At 34.3% G+C, this 17,382-nt stretch overlaps 1 protein-coding gene across 1 annotated transcript in view; it reads right to left on the bottom strand.

The window, feature by feature from the left end:
* Nucleotides 1-2,037: 2,037 nt before the first annotated feature.
* The window catches only part of ACTR3 (actin related protein 3), a 66,556-nt gene continuing 51,211 nt past the window's right edge, over nucleotides 2,038-17,382 (bottom strand). The window contains exons 7-12 of the mRNA XM_047868841.1: nucleotides 17,192-17,335; nucleotides 15,012-15,185; nucleotides 8,413-8,505; nucleotides 8,082-8,207; nucleotides 4,888-4,971; nucleotides 2,038-3,262 (exon numbers count right to left, since the gene is read on the bottom strand). Of these exons, the coding sequence (XP_047724797.1) occupies nucleotides 3,167-3,262; nucleotides 4,888-4,971; nucleotides 8,082-8,207; nucleotides 8,413-8,505; nucleotides 15,012-15,185; nucleotides 17,192-17,335 (717 nt within the window). The 3' untranslated portion in view covers nucleotides 2,038-3,166. The remainder of the gene's footprint in view (nucleotides 3,263-4,887; nucleotides 4,972-8,081; nucleotides 8,208-8,412; nucleotides 8,506-15,011; nucleotides 15,186-17,191; nucleotides 17,336-17,382) is intronic.

The following is a 17,382-nucleotide window of genomic DNA, read 5'->3' as shown; positions in this document are numbered from 1 at the left end:
GTTAGAGGGGCAGAGGAGTCAAAGCAGTGCTGGTAGGAAAAGCGGAAATACATGGGACTTGATCACTGACAGATCAGTCCGATATTTAGTGGAACAACAACACTCTTCACAATACCACAAATACCTTTTGATACTACAAATAATTTCATCAATAATATTACAAAGTACTCTGGTACCATCTTTACGGTTATCTGAATGAAGGAGGTTTCTATTTATATAGATATATCTTCTAGGACTTCTCTGCAGAAATTAAGTAGAGAATAAAGAACATAATAGCTTGTTATCCCTATATATATTATTATTTCTGAAGATATTTCTACAAATAACTGCAAGGACAGTTATATACACTTGTTCAAGTAGCTTTGAAAGCAAACTATTGGTGGACTTGATAGACAACTGCTGTATCTGCTATCAAAAAGCAAGACAATCAGAAGAAGGCGGTTACTTGTAGTATATGCCATGTATTAATGTGTAAGGATCAGGCTGTAAAACCCAGCTTCCTGAAGAGTAGGCAAGTTAGATAACCGTCATCTATTTTTATTTCTGTCCATTAATATTTCCCAATCGATCAAAGCCCTGCCTACTAAAAAGGAGACATTAGAAGACACCCTTACTAACACAAATAAACCAATTCTCACAACTCATAAAAACTGCACTGTCAATCCAGATACCACACCACCCTCATATGTAAATTAAGGTCTAGAAAGTTCAAGGAATTTATCTAAGATTACACAAATATATCTTCTATGTTTTAACAATAACAACAAAAAATCAAAGTCGAAGGAGTTGTATCATCAATTTGTAGAACCAGAATAAAAATTTCAGTCACTGGCCTTAGTCTGGTGTTTTTCCAATGTACCACGCTCATGTAGCTGACATCAAATCAGTGTTACAGATGTGAATTCATCTTGGCCAGCCTCTACACATATACAACCAAACATGCTATAAACTGAAAAATGATATACAGTGATAGGACAGATGTAAAGAAATAAGACGTAAAGAAATAAGCTATGATAACATAGCTCAGTCCTATAAAAGCAATGCAAAGGGGATATCAGGAAACATAAGAAAGGTTTGAGTCTTCTTGTGTGCCTAAATACATGTAAGTTTAAAGAAAAATTCTTGACCTTCACATTTTTGTATCAAACCATTGACATCTTTATATAAGTATGAGTGAGACTGTAATCTGTGGCTTTGTAAATGTGATTTGAGCTTACTCATTCACTCTTCAACAATACTAGGTGGAAAAGACATATTTAAAGCAATGCTAATGGATCAGGAAGATGAAATCTTTTGATGTTTACCATTTTAGCTCTGTATCAAAAGATCTTTGAAAAAGCAAACGAAGAATAGTGTATGTAGCAAACTCCTATTTGTGTTAACATAAGGGAGCTATACTCCTTTCTATATGCAGAAAATTGCAAGGATATAAAGACATTTCTAACTGTAATGAGAAAGTCAGAAAAGCTGCAGTGGAAAATAAATGTACTTTCACTATCTACTCTTTGGTGCTGTTTGAATAGTTTTTTTTACATGTTCATGGACTACTTTCTCAAGTAAAAAAAAAGATCTTTGATACTCATACTACTACTACTGGAGGGCAAACATTTTGTTCTTTACTCCCATATTCAAAGATTCATATAAAATGATTAATTTAAGTATCCAGCTTCACTGTAAATAAAACCTAAAATTTACTCCCCAATTCTATCTTTATAGTAAATACAAACAACAAAGATACTTTAACTGCTCTTTAACTTTTAGACAGAAGTATACTAATCCTATGTGTTACTCTCATGGATAATGAAGTTTAAGTGTTCACTGACATTGATGTTGACGTTTTAAAAAGCCTATAAAACATTTTCCATTTTATTCTTCTATAAATAACTGGTAAAATTTCAAGTTCACAAGATATTTTCTGCCATACACATTAGAGAGATTTCAATGAATCCCACTATTTCAACAGAAACAGATATCATATAAAATACATAAACACAAAGTAGAATGACACTGCTCCTAAAAAAAAAAAAAAACATTAGAAAAGGTAATTCAGTTTTAATTTATTTTATCACTTTTTCTTCATGATCCAGATATTTTAAAATGCAAAGAAAATTAACTTTCCATGATATGTCAGGGACTGGCACTAAAAAAATTTTCAGACTGCAAATGAGTTATACAAATGAAAATATCAAATGGAGATCCAGTTATCAAAATGAAAGCACTCAACATATTAAAATTTCACAATTATTTGTTCAGAGCACATAAAAAAGTCAGCTTGCTAACCAACTGTTGTGATTTTAAAGAACTATTGCAGAGGTTTGAAGAAAATAGATTAGTTAACTTATAAAGAGATTAAAGAGCTTGAAACAAGTATTAAAAAGAAATCTGTGCCTTTATTAGAATGGTGTTAGGCTTTAAATATACCAATTTTGGTAATCAAATTATTCATTTTTAATAAGAAATGACACTACAGAACTGCATTACTGGTCCAACAATCTTGTCTTTACTTTTCCTTTAAAGCAAGAAACAGAATTCGAGTAATCAGAAAGCACTAGCAGGCATCAGTTAATCCAAGATACTAGCTTCTTAGTTCCAAAAGCACTTGCAAAGAAAACCACTGTGGGGATACAGGGGGGTGGAAGCCATTTGTAATAACTGGAATCCCATGAGTGTGTGTGTGCGCCAAGTCTCATGAGGCTTTTTTAATTTATCCTTTACTTGGTCACTTGTTTTTCCTCAAATACTAGTTTTTCTTTGACTTTTTTTTCCTCAAAGTATAAAAAGTATGAAATATAAACAAGCTCTTGCATTGCACACTTAGAAGTGCACAACTCAAGCATTATAGAGCTATCTACATACCGATAAATCCCATCGAATCTTGGATAATTCAATAATATACAAAATATCAGGGCACAGAAAGAACTAAAACCCACTTCTTTTTGTTACACGTAAGATTCAAATATTCAGTCTAAAGAAAAACACATAATCATTTTGGCTCTCCTCTACATTCGCATGTTGATATACTTATTAAAATATCCTGTATAATTATGTTTGGTCTTCTTACTCCAAGTCAGGTTTAAAACCTCAAAACCAGCCATCCAGACAACACAGGTAATCAGAAAGATTATTTCTCCCCACCTCCCTAACCCCAATAATTATGAAATCAATTTTACGACATGACTCCAAACACTGGATTGTGACGACAAATGCTAGGTCCAATTTCTTCGTAATCCTTTTTGGTGTGGCACACTTGGTAGAACTCAGGCTGAAAACAAAAACATGTATTTTACAAAGGTCAAAAACGTACCACCTTTCAATATGCTTAAAAGAGATCTGTGTGGTGCCTTGTGGTTAAGTGTCCGACTTTGGCTCAGGTCATGATCTCGCTGTCTGTGAGTTCAAGTCCCGTGTCAGGCTCTGTGCTGACAGCCTGGAGCCTGTTTCAGATTCCGGGTCTCCCTCTCTCTCTGCCCCTCCCTGCCCATGCTCATGCTCTCTCTCAAAAATAAACATTGAAAAAAAATTTTTTAATAAAATAGACTTGTTAAATCTAAAATTTTTATTAGCCCACCTCCATATGTGAACAAAGCTTAAAATTTCTAGCAACTGTGACAGCATCAGTTGTAATTCTTTATCAGAAATGAAAAGTAGCATTTAACAACACATGTCCTAACACACATCTCCCCCTACCTTAGCATGATTTTGAAATTCTGAAGACTGGAAGGTGGATTCTCAAAAGCCCAGACTATTCTGCTGAGGCTTCCCCCCATTGTAATCTAAAAGAGCAGCATTAAATCTAAAATATAGGTAAACTCCTAGTAGTCATATACAAAAACTTCTAGATCAACTTGCTTTCCTTACTCAAGGTATGGACAGAGTCTCTCTCTCTCTCTCTCTCTCTCTCTCTCTCTCTCTCTCTGTTAACTCCTTTCTCAGAGGGCACACTTACAAACTCAAATAGGTTATATGGCACAAATGAAGATGACTAAAATTAAGGAATAATATGTACCTCTTCATTTTAAATGGTTTTAAAAATCCAAGCATGTATGATATTCAGTAATTCAGATTAAAGTTTCTTCATTTTATTTAATACTCTGTGCTACAGGATAAAGCACCAATATTTAATAGACTAATGATGTTAAATTATCTTTTGAAGGGATTTTAAGATGTTTTGGTTTGGGGAGAGAGCTCTTAGAACAATTCCTTCCACTAAGTTTTGAACGTCATATTTCCTATGCAATGATCTTAATGCTTTTAAATATCTACACAGAAAAAACAATGACCTTCTGATATCTGCATTATCACAAGGTTAAAAGAATTTTCCCTACAGATAAATTTTAACACCATAAATGCTCATTCTAAAAAAATGTCTAGCGAGCAAAAAATAAAATCCAAAGGACTTCTACTTTTTAAAATACTATATATATATACACACACACATATATGTGATGTATGTATGTGTGTATATGTATATATATATATATATATATATATATATATATATATATATAGTATGTCTATATAGAGAGAGACATCCGATTTTAAAACCTGCTCATGCAATATACAAATACAATTTAAAGAAATTTCCTTCGTTCTTCTGAACCGTGTAAGTATTGGGGTGCTTGTGTGGCGCAGTCGGTTAAGCATCCGACTCTTGATACCGGCTCATGGTCTGTGAGATGGAGACTTGTGTCCAGCCCTGCGCTGACAGCAGGGAGGCTATGTGGGATTCTCTCTCTCTCCTTCTCTGCCTGTCTGCCCCTCCACTTGCACACACACTCTCAATCTCTCAAAATAAATAATAAACGTTAGAAAATATTTTTAATTATGTCAGTACTGGTGAATTCTCCCATCTGAAAAATCACATTTTAAATGCAAGCTTTATCTCACCGTGGAAGCCAGCATCGATCCTCCAAACCAAACTGCGTATCGCTGCATGTGGTGTGTAATGACTTGTACATCAATAGGTTTTGGCTAAAAATGAAACAGCAAGAGCAGTTCGAGAAATAAATTCAAGTAACGATTTCTGTATTATATAACTTTAAATGTATATAGACTAAAATATAATGTTTCAGATACTCAAAAATAATAAAACTCTAAGAGGACGCACATAAAGCAAAACAGAACACGACAGAAACAAATTAAGCTAATTTTTAAAAGACAAAAAAACAAGCACTCTGAAGTGGCGAAAGCGACTAACCCCTAACACAGTATTATGACTGTGCCTTCTGGCTTAAGATAAAAATTAACTGTTGAATTCCAGTTAATATATTTCTCACAATAGTATGGATTAACAATTCTGAAAGTACTATATACATATTCCAGATTCAAGCAAAAACATAAATATACTGTAGATAATGGAAGCCAAGATTCTCACTGTCAGAAAACACAACATTACAAATATGGAAGAGAAGAAGGCTAGATTGAACTTCTGGTATTCTGGAACTGGCAGTATCGGTATGCATTCGGAGTTTTAAATTTATATACATACAAAACTAGATATAGATTGTGTGTACGTGTGTGTGTGTGCATGCGCAAGCAAACGCACGCACATACACACAAACACATCCTAGTTCTGTACACCAAGGCCTGAAGAGGTGACCCTCAGTAACAATAAACATAACTAGTATCCACAACTTGGTTGCTTAATAGCATTTTGCACCAAAAGGAACAGAAAGGAAGAGAAGAACCTGAATTATTCTGCTGTGTCAAGGAGTAACAAAGCACCGAAAGAATACTAGATATGCATCAAAAGGACAAAAAGCCATCTTTAAGGGCTCCTACTGGCCAAATCTGAGAAATCTGAGCATCAAAATTAAAGATATTAATAGTAATAATGATATGTTGATATTATATCACAATGATATTAAATTATATGATAATATGAGAAATCAGGTTTTCACAGAGGTATTACTGAATGAATGAATGAATGAGAAGGAAAAACTCTTCCTTACAGTAAAATGAGACTTAAAAAACACAGATGGAATGACTGGAATGTACAGAATACCAGTTGGCAACTACCACAACGATAACTATTTCAGAAAAGAAAAATGGATGTTAAAACCAGGGCTGAAAGTTTGATAAAAACCAGGATAGCTGCATAGTCTGAAACTATCTTTCCATAATATTCTTATTAAATATAAAGAAAAATAACTTCACAGAGAAACCTAACAAACACAACTTTATTAACCAACTGATCAAATTAACATCTGGGACAAATTATACCATGTGTTCAGTGATACAATGCACTAAAAAGGATACAACATCATTTCTGTGGTATTACTGCCAAAAGTACCTGATCTGAACCTAACTTATCATGAGGAAATATCCCCAATTGACAATCCCAAATTGAGAAACATCCTGCAAAATAAATGGCCTGTATTCTTCAAAAACGTTAAGGTTAAAAAAGACAAATAAGACTGAGTACTTGTTCCAGATTGAAAGGACATAATAATTATTTCAAACATGTGATTCTGGATTGGGTTCTAGACCAGAAGTTTTTTCTTTTGCTATAAAGGACAATAATGGAAGAACTGTTGAAACCTGAATCGGGTCTATAACTAAATTATGTATTATATCAAGCTTACTTGTGTGATTTTTACAATTGTAATGTATTGTTTGGGGACATACACTAAAACATTTAGGGGTGATGGACCATTATATTTCCAACTCACTCTCAATTCAGAAAAATGTGTGTATATATGCATATGTACATATATTTATAGGTATAGAATAAAGCAAATATAAAATGCTAACATTTGGGGAATCTAGGTGAACGATTTATCGGAATTCTTTCCACTAAGTTTTGTTAACTTTTCTCTAAGTATGAAATTATTTCAAAATAAAAAAATTACAAACTTACAGGTCATAAAAAATGGCTTATTTTGTTGCTGTTAAAACTATTTTAGTTGCCATTAAAAATTACAGATTGAAAGGGAATAAAGCCAGATTTAGATATAGATATATAAAAATGTTATGAAAATCCATAAAAATATCATATAAAAGAAAAAGAGAGGCAGAGTCCTCCAGTAAACATTATTTTTCCTGTATCATTAATGTCAACACAGTTGACATCACTGAGGGGAAAAAATCTCTCATTTCTTATTTTGAAATGTATGAGCAACCTAAAAATGTTACATTTTTACTTTATTAAAATACTACACTCAAAAATAGCATTTCTACTTTCATGTCACGTCTCTATGAGTCATTACAAACTAAACAACTACTTAAACATATTTTATTCTGCAGTCCAAGGGACAGGTCTAAGATAACCAAAATTTAGGGGGTGAAAACAGCTGTCATGCAATTTCTAAACAAGCAGCAAACTCTAGAGGATTGTGTTTTACTTTTAAGTAATCTTAAATGATTAGTAGTCTCAGATGAAGCCCTCATTCTTAATAATTTTCCAAGTTGAATAAAATGTATTTTTATTTAGCAACATATCCTCTAAATCAATGTTTTGTATCAACAGTCTACAATGAATAAGGATGAAACATAACATTTACTGAAAATCTGTCTCATAAATATAGAAAGCCGACATCTGAAAATTTAAAATTAATTTTGATTTTGACAGTGAACCCAAAATCCAGGACATGCAAAAGAAAAGTTATTTCTGCTGAACCACCAGTGTGATTTTACACTATGAGCTGCTATGGGGGGATAGGGGTGGGTAGGGTCAGTCTGTATAAGCAGGCTTGACCCCACAACATCAGCTTCTCTCTCATCTCAGCTTTATTGTACTACTATTGGAGAATTTAAAATTGTGTAGATTCCCTAAGGAATATTATCCCTGGAGTATGCAAGATATCTGTTCTATATAATACGTTATCCGTGAGAGAGGTATGAAAAAATGTTGCTTACACGGACTAAGAATACTTTCCAGAAATGTAGGTGATATCCTAGAGGAATCAAATGACCAAGAATATCATGGACATGGATGTGTAATATTAACCACTTTCCATTAGAATGCCTGATAGAGGCCTCTTATTTTCCTAAATTAAAGCAAAAATTGGCAGACATTTCCCATCACCATTATAAGAATCAAGAAAGCCCCTACCCTCCCACCAATAACTGAGAAAACCAACCTTCAATCTGCCACCACTCAATTCCTCACTTAGTTTCAGCCTGGCATCTACAGTTCTTTTCAAATCTCTTTGCAAGCGACGTCCAAAGTCCCTGAACATGGTTGAACCTCCAGAGAGGACAATATTCTACATTGGTGGAGAAAAATATATAAGTATTGACTTTTATTTAAAAGGAAAAAGAAAACTTTTAAAGACATAAGAAACAATACTAAGATCCTATCAGAGCCTTTTGAAGAGAGGTTTTTTTAATTTAATATTCAAGAACAGACCAGAAATTTAAGAAGTTTTTAAAAGTATGGCCTTGAACAGTAATTTTGCTGTAAATACTGACCTTGTAGAGAGGACGTCTGACATCAATAGGGCAATTCTGAATTACTTCATCTACAACTTCTGAGATAGGTTGAGTAAAGTCTGGATTAGCAAACTGAAAAGTAAAGGTGGATATACGGTAGAGATTAGGTTAGTATTGACTTAAATATCACAATAAAAAAGCATGTTTTCAGTTCAAAAACAAAAGAATTTTTATAAATCATAAATTCTGGTCTCTAATTCAAAATTAAAGACACTGAAATCAGAGATTTCAGAAGTCAAATTGTAATAATGATGATATATACCATTTCACAACCATCAGCACAGTAAAAATGTAAAGCTGCACATACACTATGAACTGATAAAAATCTGTGGACACGCACATGAGCAGAGCTGCAAAAATCTGAATTGAATGACACATTTATAGTTGAAGGCAAACAAGGAAATGCTCAGTCTTCTCATTTCACCTTTTATACTATAAGTGGCCTTTTCACGATATATGTAGTGTCACAGTTTCCACATTTTTGTGGGTGATTTTGCTGTTTAAAAGGGTCTCCGACCACAGTAGTGCCAAAGTGCTATCTACTATTTCTAAGCTTGAGAAGGCTGTGATGTGTGTTATGGAGAAAATACAGTGTTGGTAAGCCTCATTCAAGCATGAGTTACAGGGCTGTTGGCCGTGGGCTCAATGCTAATGATGGAAAATATATACTCGTGTGCCTTTAAACAGAAACACAAATAAAACAAGGTTATATGTTCAGTTGACAAAAAATGTAACCTAAAGCTCACAGGACCTAACCCTGTATTTCCCCTACGAACAATGATTTTAGTTTTCACTAATTCGATGTTCACAGCAACTTTATAGAGCATCTACTGTGAATAATGAGAATAAACTGTATATTTATATGATGATATACCACAAACTATTTCCAAATAGCTGACACTCAAAAGCAAAACTCAATTTTTAAGAAGCTAACTTCAAAAAAATTTGAATGATTACATATATGTAAATCTTTTAAAAATGTTTATTTTTGGGGTGCCCGAGTGGCTCAGTCAATTGAGCAACCAACTTCAGCTCAGGTCATGATCTCACAGTTCCTGAGTTCGAGCCCCACATTGGGCTCTGGATTGAGAGCACAGAGCCTGCTTGGGATTCTCTCTCTCCCAATCTCTCTGCCCCTCCCCTGCTCATGCTCTCTCTCTCAAAAATAAACATAAAAAAATTTTTCTTTTAAATATATGTTTTTGTGAATACATGCACAGTTAAAAAACATGAACTGGATATACACTAAATTTATGACAACCACCCTCAGGAGAAAAAGCAAGGATGGAAACCAAACAGAGAAAGGAAAAGGTCTGAGGAAGGGAAGGTACTCTTTTTGTAATACTTTATTTCTTAAAATCTCAGTATGATAAGTATTAGTATTAGTATGTATTTATTTGGAATGGAAGGTACATGTATTAGGCAACACTTTTCAAAATTTTTTTAACAGATTGGTTAGATTGGTAGGTTTGAGATGGAAAGCAGCCTAACAATTTAAATCATCATGGAAATAAGAAGGAGATTAAAAATAGTAAATTTTTAAAAACTTAATTTTTATATACAGCAGGCCTTATACAAGGAGAAACAGTATTAGGGAAGGCTTTCTTCCCCATCATGTATTTTTATATGCATGCCTGTGGCCCTCCAAAACATGCTGTATGTATATTTCTAGATTTCCTCAGAGGAACTACAAAACATAACAGTTTTTTTTTGTTTTTTTTTTTTTTTTTAAGATTTTGAGAGAAAGAGAAAACAGGGGAGAAGGCTGGAGGAAGGGAGGGGGAGAAGGCAGAGGGACAGAGGGGAGAGGGGGGAGGGAGGGGGAGGGAGAATCTTAAGCAGTCTCTATGTTCAGCGCTGAGCTACATGCGGGCCTCAATCTCATGATCTTGGGATCATTACCTAAGCCAAAATCAAGAGACGGATGCTCAACTATCTGAACCACCCTAGCACCCATAAAATAGTTTTTGAATACTAGATCTCAGAATTCAACTTGTATTTTGAAACAAAGACCTCATTTTACTAAAACTTTTCAAAAATATATGTATGTGGCCATTCTTTAAAATTGGAGAGGAAATGCTAGATGGGGTTTTTCCTAGTTAAAAATAAAAGGTCAAAAGTTAGCCTAATTTGTCAAAATAAACAAGTATATTTCACTAAAATGAATAAAATTTAAAGTACTGTCCAGAAAATGAGTTGCCAACCACGTTTCTTGGCCTCTCATTTTTCACATTAGGTTGTCTAATGGGAGAGACAACATTCCTTTGTTCAATAAACTGATTCTAGAACTTGACTGATAACTCTAATGCATTTGTCAATTTTTTCCAGTTTTTAAATTTAGTTTTAAGTTATTGAGAGTTTGGGCATATAATGAAAAGAGATTTAACGTTACTTAAATGATGAAGCATAAGGATACAAAATATTTTAATTTAGATAAAGTAAAATATCACTAGCAAAGATTCTACTGACTTCCATTATCATAGTAAAAAAACAAATGGTAGTCAACATCTATCTATTTAAAGCATACCCTAACAGGGGTATAGAATTCCTAGGAATAATGAATAGCTACAAGTGGGTAGAGAAATGGGACTCGTACTGAGGCTTGAAAACCCAAACTACAGACTATTTGTTCCATCTGTTAGAGGTAATCCATATTGCATCCTGTGGGAAAATGGGAGAATATAACTCCACTCAGCTGGCTCTGTATGCCATTTACAGTCAATCTTAGTTTATGGGCAAGGAATGGCTCAGTTCACAATTAACTGGAATGAGTAACAGAATTGGAATCCTGAAAATTTCATTTTGTGATGTGTATAACCACTCTCTAAGCTTTAGACTATGAAATCTCTAAGGAAACTTCAATTCTCAAAACACGCTTTTATGATCCCATAATGATACCTTCAACCTGAGAACCTGTCATGAGATTTAATCCTCAAAATGTGGAGAACATTAACAATCCGATAGAAAATATGGTCTATAGGGGCGCCCGGGTGGCTCAGTCGGTTAAGCGGCCGACTTCGGCTCAGGTCATGATCTCGCAGTCCGTGAGTTTGAACCCCGCGTCAGGCTCTGTGCTGACAGCTCAGAGCCTGGAGCCTGTGTCAGATTCTGTGTCTCCCTCTCTCTGACCCTCCCCCGTTCATGCTCTGTCTCTCTCTGTCTCAAAAATAAATAAACGTTAAAAAAAAAAAATTAAAAAAAAAAAGAAAAAGAAAATATGGTCTATAATATCTCATCAATTTACTAATACAGAACTTAAAAATTCTGTACATTGTCTTTTGTTAGCCATACTCCTTAGGACTTACCTAAACAATACACACACACACACACACAAAGGAGCACGCACTCAAGAGATTAACCTTCCCGTAATTCTTTCCCAAACCTTTAAGACAGTTCACCTGCTATAACAAGATCAGAAAAAGGCAGGGATGGGGTCATTCATTCCTGTGCCATGCCCTTCTCATAGCAATTTTTAATCAGGAACATATAAAAGATAGAATTTATACAACCTTTCAATATTCACATACCCTGGACTCACCCACAGATATTCTGATTTAGAAAGAAATGAAGTCTGATTTGAATACATCTTTACAAAAAGCTTGGGGACTATTGTGCTTTATAGAATCCCAGGAGAGAATGTGTAGAATGTATCGAGTGAAGCAGCAAGCAATGAATACTTAGTAATAAATAAATGAAGGAAAAGAGTTAAGAATTAACAATAAATTGTTGCAGGTTATTTAATACTTTAATACTAACAGGCTCAACCTAGGGTCCCTACTAAGCATATTTTTAGGCCTTTGCTTTCCCTTTCAACAAAAGGATTAGTCCTGCCTCTGTTTTCTGATCGTGTCTTAATACTACTACAAATGGCTAACAAGAGAGGAGTATCTTTTCTCTCTTATGAGAAATTTACAGAAAATACACTCAAAGTAGACAAAGCAGTCAAAATAGCTTTGTCAAAAAAATTTTATTTCCTTTAAAAAAAAAAAAAATCAAAGTGCCAAACCCGTTCCTTCTAAAAACAGCTCAGGTATTTGTGAAGAATCCAGCAATTCGAAAAATAAATATCCTTACTCTTTCATACAGTTTATCATCAGTGTTCAAATTCAAGTACCTACACTTTTATCTAGCCAAAACAAAAACCAGAGTGAATTCTTCAGATGACAAGAGGAAATGTGACACAGAAAAATCTACAACTACAGAAGACAGAATCTTAAAATTCACTTGGGAAGTGACACAGTTCATATGATACCAAAAAAAAGGGGGGGAGGGTCTATTCTGGAAAAACATGATGAACTGTACACACATATCTTCTTCTCTCTACTAAAAGCACTAATAAAGAAAATTTATCAAAAAGGCATAATCCCAAATGTATGTAGAGAAGAGAACAGGAAGAAACAGCAACAAAATTTGGCAAACTAGAATCTGGAAGGCAGATGGACAAGACCATGTATTCCCTCCAAAACACTTAGTAAGTCATCAGTAGGGAAAGCCAAGAATAGGGCTGTTTCTATCACCAGCCCACCCCCCCTCCAAAGAACTGGCTGTATGTGTTAGCACTGAAATGGAAGGGCTGTCTAAAACCTTACAACACCCAAATACTAGTCTGACCACAATGCCTTATCCTTCAGGGGCTCACCCATTTGCTCCCAATTTACAGTTATCTGCAATTCATCATGACCTCCAATCCCTGGCCATACCCCTCATTATCCCTAAGTAAGTCAGGCCTTTCGGATTCAGGCTCTTACACTCCACAAAACTCTGACCTCTGCCTTGTCAAAACACTTTGTTCCTTTTCCACAACTGCCTGGGAGGGAAAACACTGCTCTATGACTCAAAGTTCTGAGTCTCTAACTTTTGTAGTGCCACCCCCCTACTATTAATATAGTCACCCTCTCAATTCTTCTCACTAACGATTATACAAGTTACTGTTCTCTCCCAGCCCTCAACTTTATGTCCATTCCCTTCTCCCAACACAATAGCTTGACTCCCCTTCATGAAAAATAAAACTATGCACTGTGACAATGAACTTCCTAAGCTACCTGCCTACTCCTCTATCCAGTCTTCCCAACTTCACATTTTCCTGTACCCATACATAACTCTTTACCTCTACCACTGGGGTAATCCCTCTTAAAGACAAAACAACCTCAGCCTTATTCCTGCAACTGGGTTCTTCTCAGTCCCTCCTTCATCTGGAAAACTGCAATAAACTAACCTGTTTCCAACACCTCTGTTCTAATTCATTCCACACAGTGCAGCCAGAGTGACCTTTCTAACACCGTTCATAAATCTGTGTCATTTGCACTGAAGATTTCTGCACAACTCCAGAATCCAGTAAACTCCATTCTGTAGCATATTAATCCCTCATGAACACCCATCTGGACCCATTTCCTAACTCCCTTCCTTTATACTTCTATTATCTAGCTCTCTCCTCTCCCAGACTTCTACCCAGTCTATCCCCTTTGCCAGAAACATACTCCCCTAACATACCTGCCTGACAAATACCTATTCATCCTTGAAGTCTCAGTTCAACTGTTACCTCATCTAAGAAGTTTCCATAGTTCTCCCAAGCAGACTTAGATGTTCTTTGTTCCTATCCCCTACCCAGATCCATGCATTTATTAAAGCAACTTTACCTGTTTAGCTATTCATCTCCCTTATTCTCTGAGCTCAGTAAAACCAATATAAAATCATTTTTCATCTTTGAATATTCCGTAAACTGAGACCATGAAAACTGTATTCACTTACTATTTGCTAAGAGAATAAACAATATTCAAAAACAACTGTTCTTAATGTCAAATACGCACAAAAAACATATAATGTAATTCTATTAACAAGTTTTTTATAGAGGCGCCTGGGTGGCTCAGTCGGTTAAGCATCCGACTTTGGCTCAAGTCACGATCTCACAGTTCATGAGTTCGAGCCCCATGTCAGGCTCTGTGCTGATGTGACAGCTCAGAGCCTGGAGCCTGCTTCAGATTTTGTGTGTGTGTGCGTCTCTCTCTCTACCCTTCCCCTGCTCATGCTCTGTCTCTCTCTCTCAAAAATAAATTAAAAAAAATTTTTTTAATAAGTTTCTCATACAAAGTTATTAGAAGAGTTTTTCATTATTAAAAACACACCATTTCATTAATTTAATAAAACCTGTACATTACTAACATTTCATAGAGATATAAAACTACTTTGTTAATAATATTTTGTTACGATACTTAAAGGTTCTTTGTCTAATGGCCACTTTATATGAGGGCAGTGGCAGTTCTAGAACTTATCCCCAAATATTTTATTTAAATGGTCATAAATTTTAAGGGCTCTCGTCTTTGCATGACCCCACATAAGCCAAATTTTAAAAAGACAAGTTTCAGTTTTCTAAATGCATGAAAACAGTAACTTGTTTAGCCTATTTCAACATAGGCAATTTTTCCTCTTGAAAATGATTAATTCCCTATAGCATTTTAGTATACAAAAGAAAGTTCCTGAGATTAACTCTTTCCTGAATATCTTATAGTTCATTGATAATTTCTGCCAAATTTTTCAAAACAATTCCATCTAAAAAAAAAAAAAAAAAAAAAAAAACTTACCTCTGGATGAAAAAAGATTTCAGGTCCCAAGAATCTCTCATAACCAACATCAATAGAAAATTCTTTTTTTGAGATAGCATTGATTCCAGTATATTGCTTAATCCACTTTGATCCATCTGTGTCATACTTGTTAAATTCTTTTACTAAATCTGGGCAGACATAACTATAGCGCTCCTAGAAAAACAAAGAATTGAGTAATTATTTCCTCATTTTAGTAACGGTAAAAAAAGATGGCATATTTTCAGTAAACAAGAATCAAATGAACAAATACCGTCAGAAAATAAAGAAATTAAGCTGAGGAAAATCTTATGTTACGGTATTATCTGATGTCTAGTACAAATAAAAAGCTCATCTCTCATCTCCTACACATAACTCCTGGCTTCATATATAAATTGAGTAAGATCTGACCAACTAAAAAGACAATCTCTATTATTTTAATGTTATTTCATGAAAATATTCATTTCTGTCATTCAACATTTTATACTACTTTGGTAATTAATGGAGTTTACATTCTAGAGAGAAGAAAACATAAAATACATAATAACCAGAGAATAAATAATAGTTGAAATAACCACACAAATTAATATAGATACTTAATCCTTAATACCTATCTGAAACAAAACTGAATATGGTCTAAGCAAATGAGCAAAAGAAAAATGACTGAAAATAAAAACTATTCTTTTTTACTATATCACCTACAATGCTAAATTGTTGCATATCTGATTATATGTCCTAAGTAAAAGTTTTTATCAAAACTGCAATTCAAAAATGTTATGGGTTATAACATTCTGTTTGCAACTTATGGGTTCCTGAATCCAAGTCTCAGGGTTTTTTTGTTTTTGCTTTTGTTTTGTTTTGTTTTTTAAGAAAAATACACAGGGGTGCCTTGGGTGGCTCAGTCAGTTAAGTATCCGACTCTTGATTTCAGCTCAGGTCATGATCTCACAGATCCTGAGTTTGAGCCCCACATCAGGCTCTGTGCTGACAGCACGGAACCTGGTTGGGAGACTCTGTCTCCCTCTGTCTCTGTTCGTCCCCACTCATGCGTGTTCTCTCTCTCTCTCTCAAAAAAAAAAAAAAAAAAAAAGGATTAAAAAAAAACCACACACTTCATATATTTTTGCACATCAAGAATCCTAATCTGCAACAGCTACAAATATTATTACTAATAACCAAAAGACATGAAAGGAAAAAGTACTGAAAAAACAAAGGACAATTTGATTATGTTACCGTAGGTCTTCTTTCTCCAAACCTTGGAAGTAGGAATTACATGGAAATAATAAGTTTTAAAAGACATTCACACTGAGCATTAGTATTCTCTAGATTTAAATCATTGGTGCTCTTATCATTTTTTTTAAATTCCAAAGACTTCCCGAAGATGCTATAGCAGTAATGTTCATATTAATTTTTTACACATTTAATTTCGATGCCACCATTGGCGTCTTTTGGCAGCCATTTAGTAATTTAGTAATTTTAGCCATTTAGTAATTAGGAACAGTAAATTCATTTTCATTCCTGACCTTTGACGAGTGACAGAAACCCTATAATCATGCAGATAGGCAATAAATAGTTATTTCTGCTGGGGCAGTTTTACTTTCACATACTGAAAACAAAGGAGAAATCCACAGAAATTTGTTTAGGTATGCTGGCAAGTGAGAAATTTAAAAAGCAATGCTAAATATTTTGATGGTTTACATAAAGCACTGATAGACTTATGTAAGACACATATTATAACACCTTACATAGCCTTTACACGTTTCTATTTGCCATATCACTGGAGCCAAACCTATATTCTATAGACAAATGAAACAATTACATTAAAAAAAAAAAATTTTGCAACAGAAAACTCTTAGGATTAAAATAAAGAATTCAGTGAAGAAACTAAGATACGAGGACTCTGAAGTGAACTAATGAGTTTTACTATGGGGAATAATCACAAAAATGTATGCTAAAGTCAAATGTTCTTGACTCAAATGTGAAATGTGGAGACAACAGGCACAAGGCTGATAATTCCCCAAAATTTTCTTACAAGAAATACACAGAAAACATATACATAATTAAGAGTAATGATTTGCAAAGGGTTTTTTAAGTACTATTCTTCATCTAATAGTTTCTCATGTTAACACTGTAAATTTGACTTTAATTTTTAAATGAATTACACACTCATCATTATTTTGTACCTTTACTGCCTTAGCAGTTTCCAAGGATTGTTCTGGAGGGATTCCTATTTCTCGGTCTCTCAGCAACTGCTGAATAAAATATGTTATATCTCGTCCTGCGATTGGAATGTGCTTAATACAGCTGCCAATCACATACCCTTCGGCCTAGATGAAAAAAAAAGTCTCAAGTTTACTTTCAGTGATTTCAAGAT

Source organism: Prionailurus viverrinus, chromosome C1, assembly GCF_022837055.1.
Source record: "Prionailurus viverrinus isolate Anna chromosome C1, UM_Priviv_1.0, whole genome shotgun sequence".
NCBI classification, from domain to species: Eukaryota; Metazoa; Chordata; class Mammalia; order Carnivora; family Felidae; genus Prionailurus; species Prionailurus viverrinus.
This window is presented reverse-complemented; position numbering and strand designations above follow the sequence as displayed.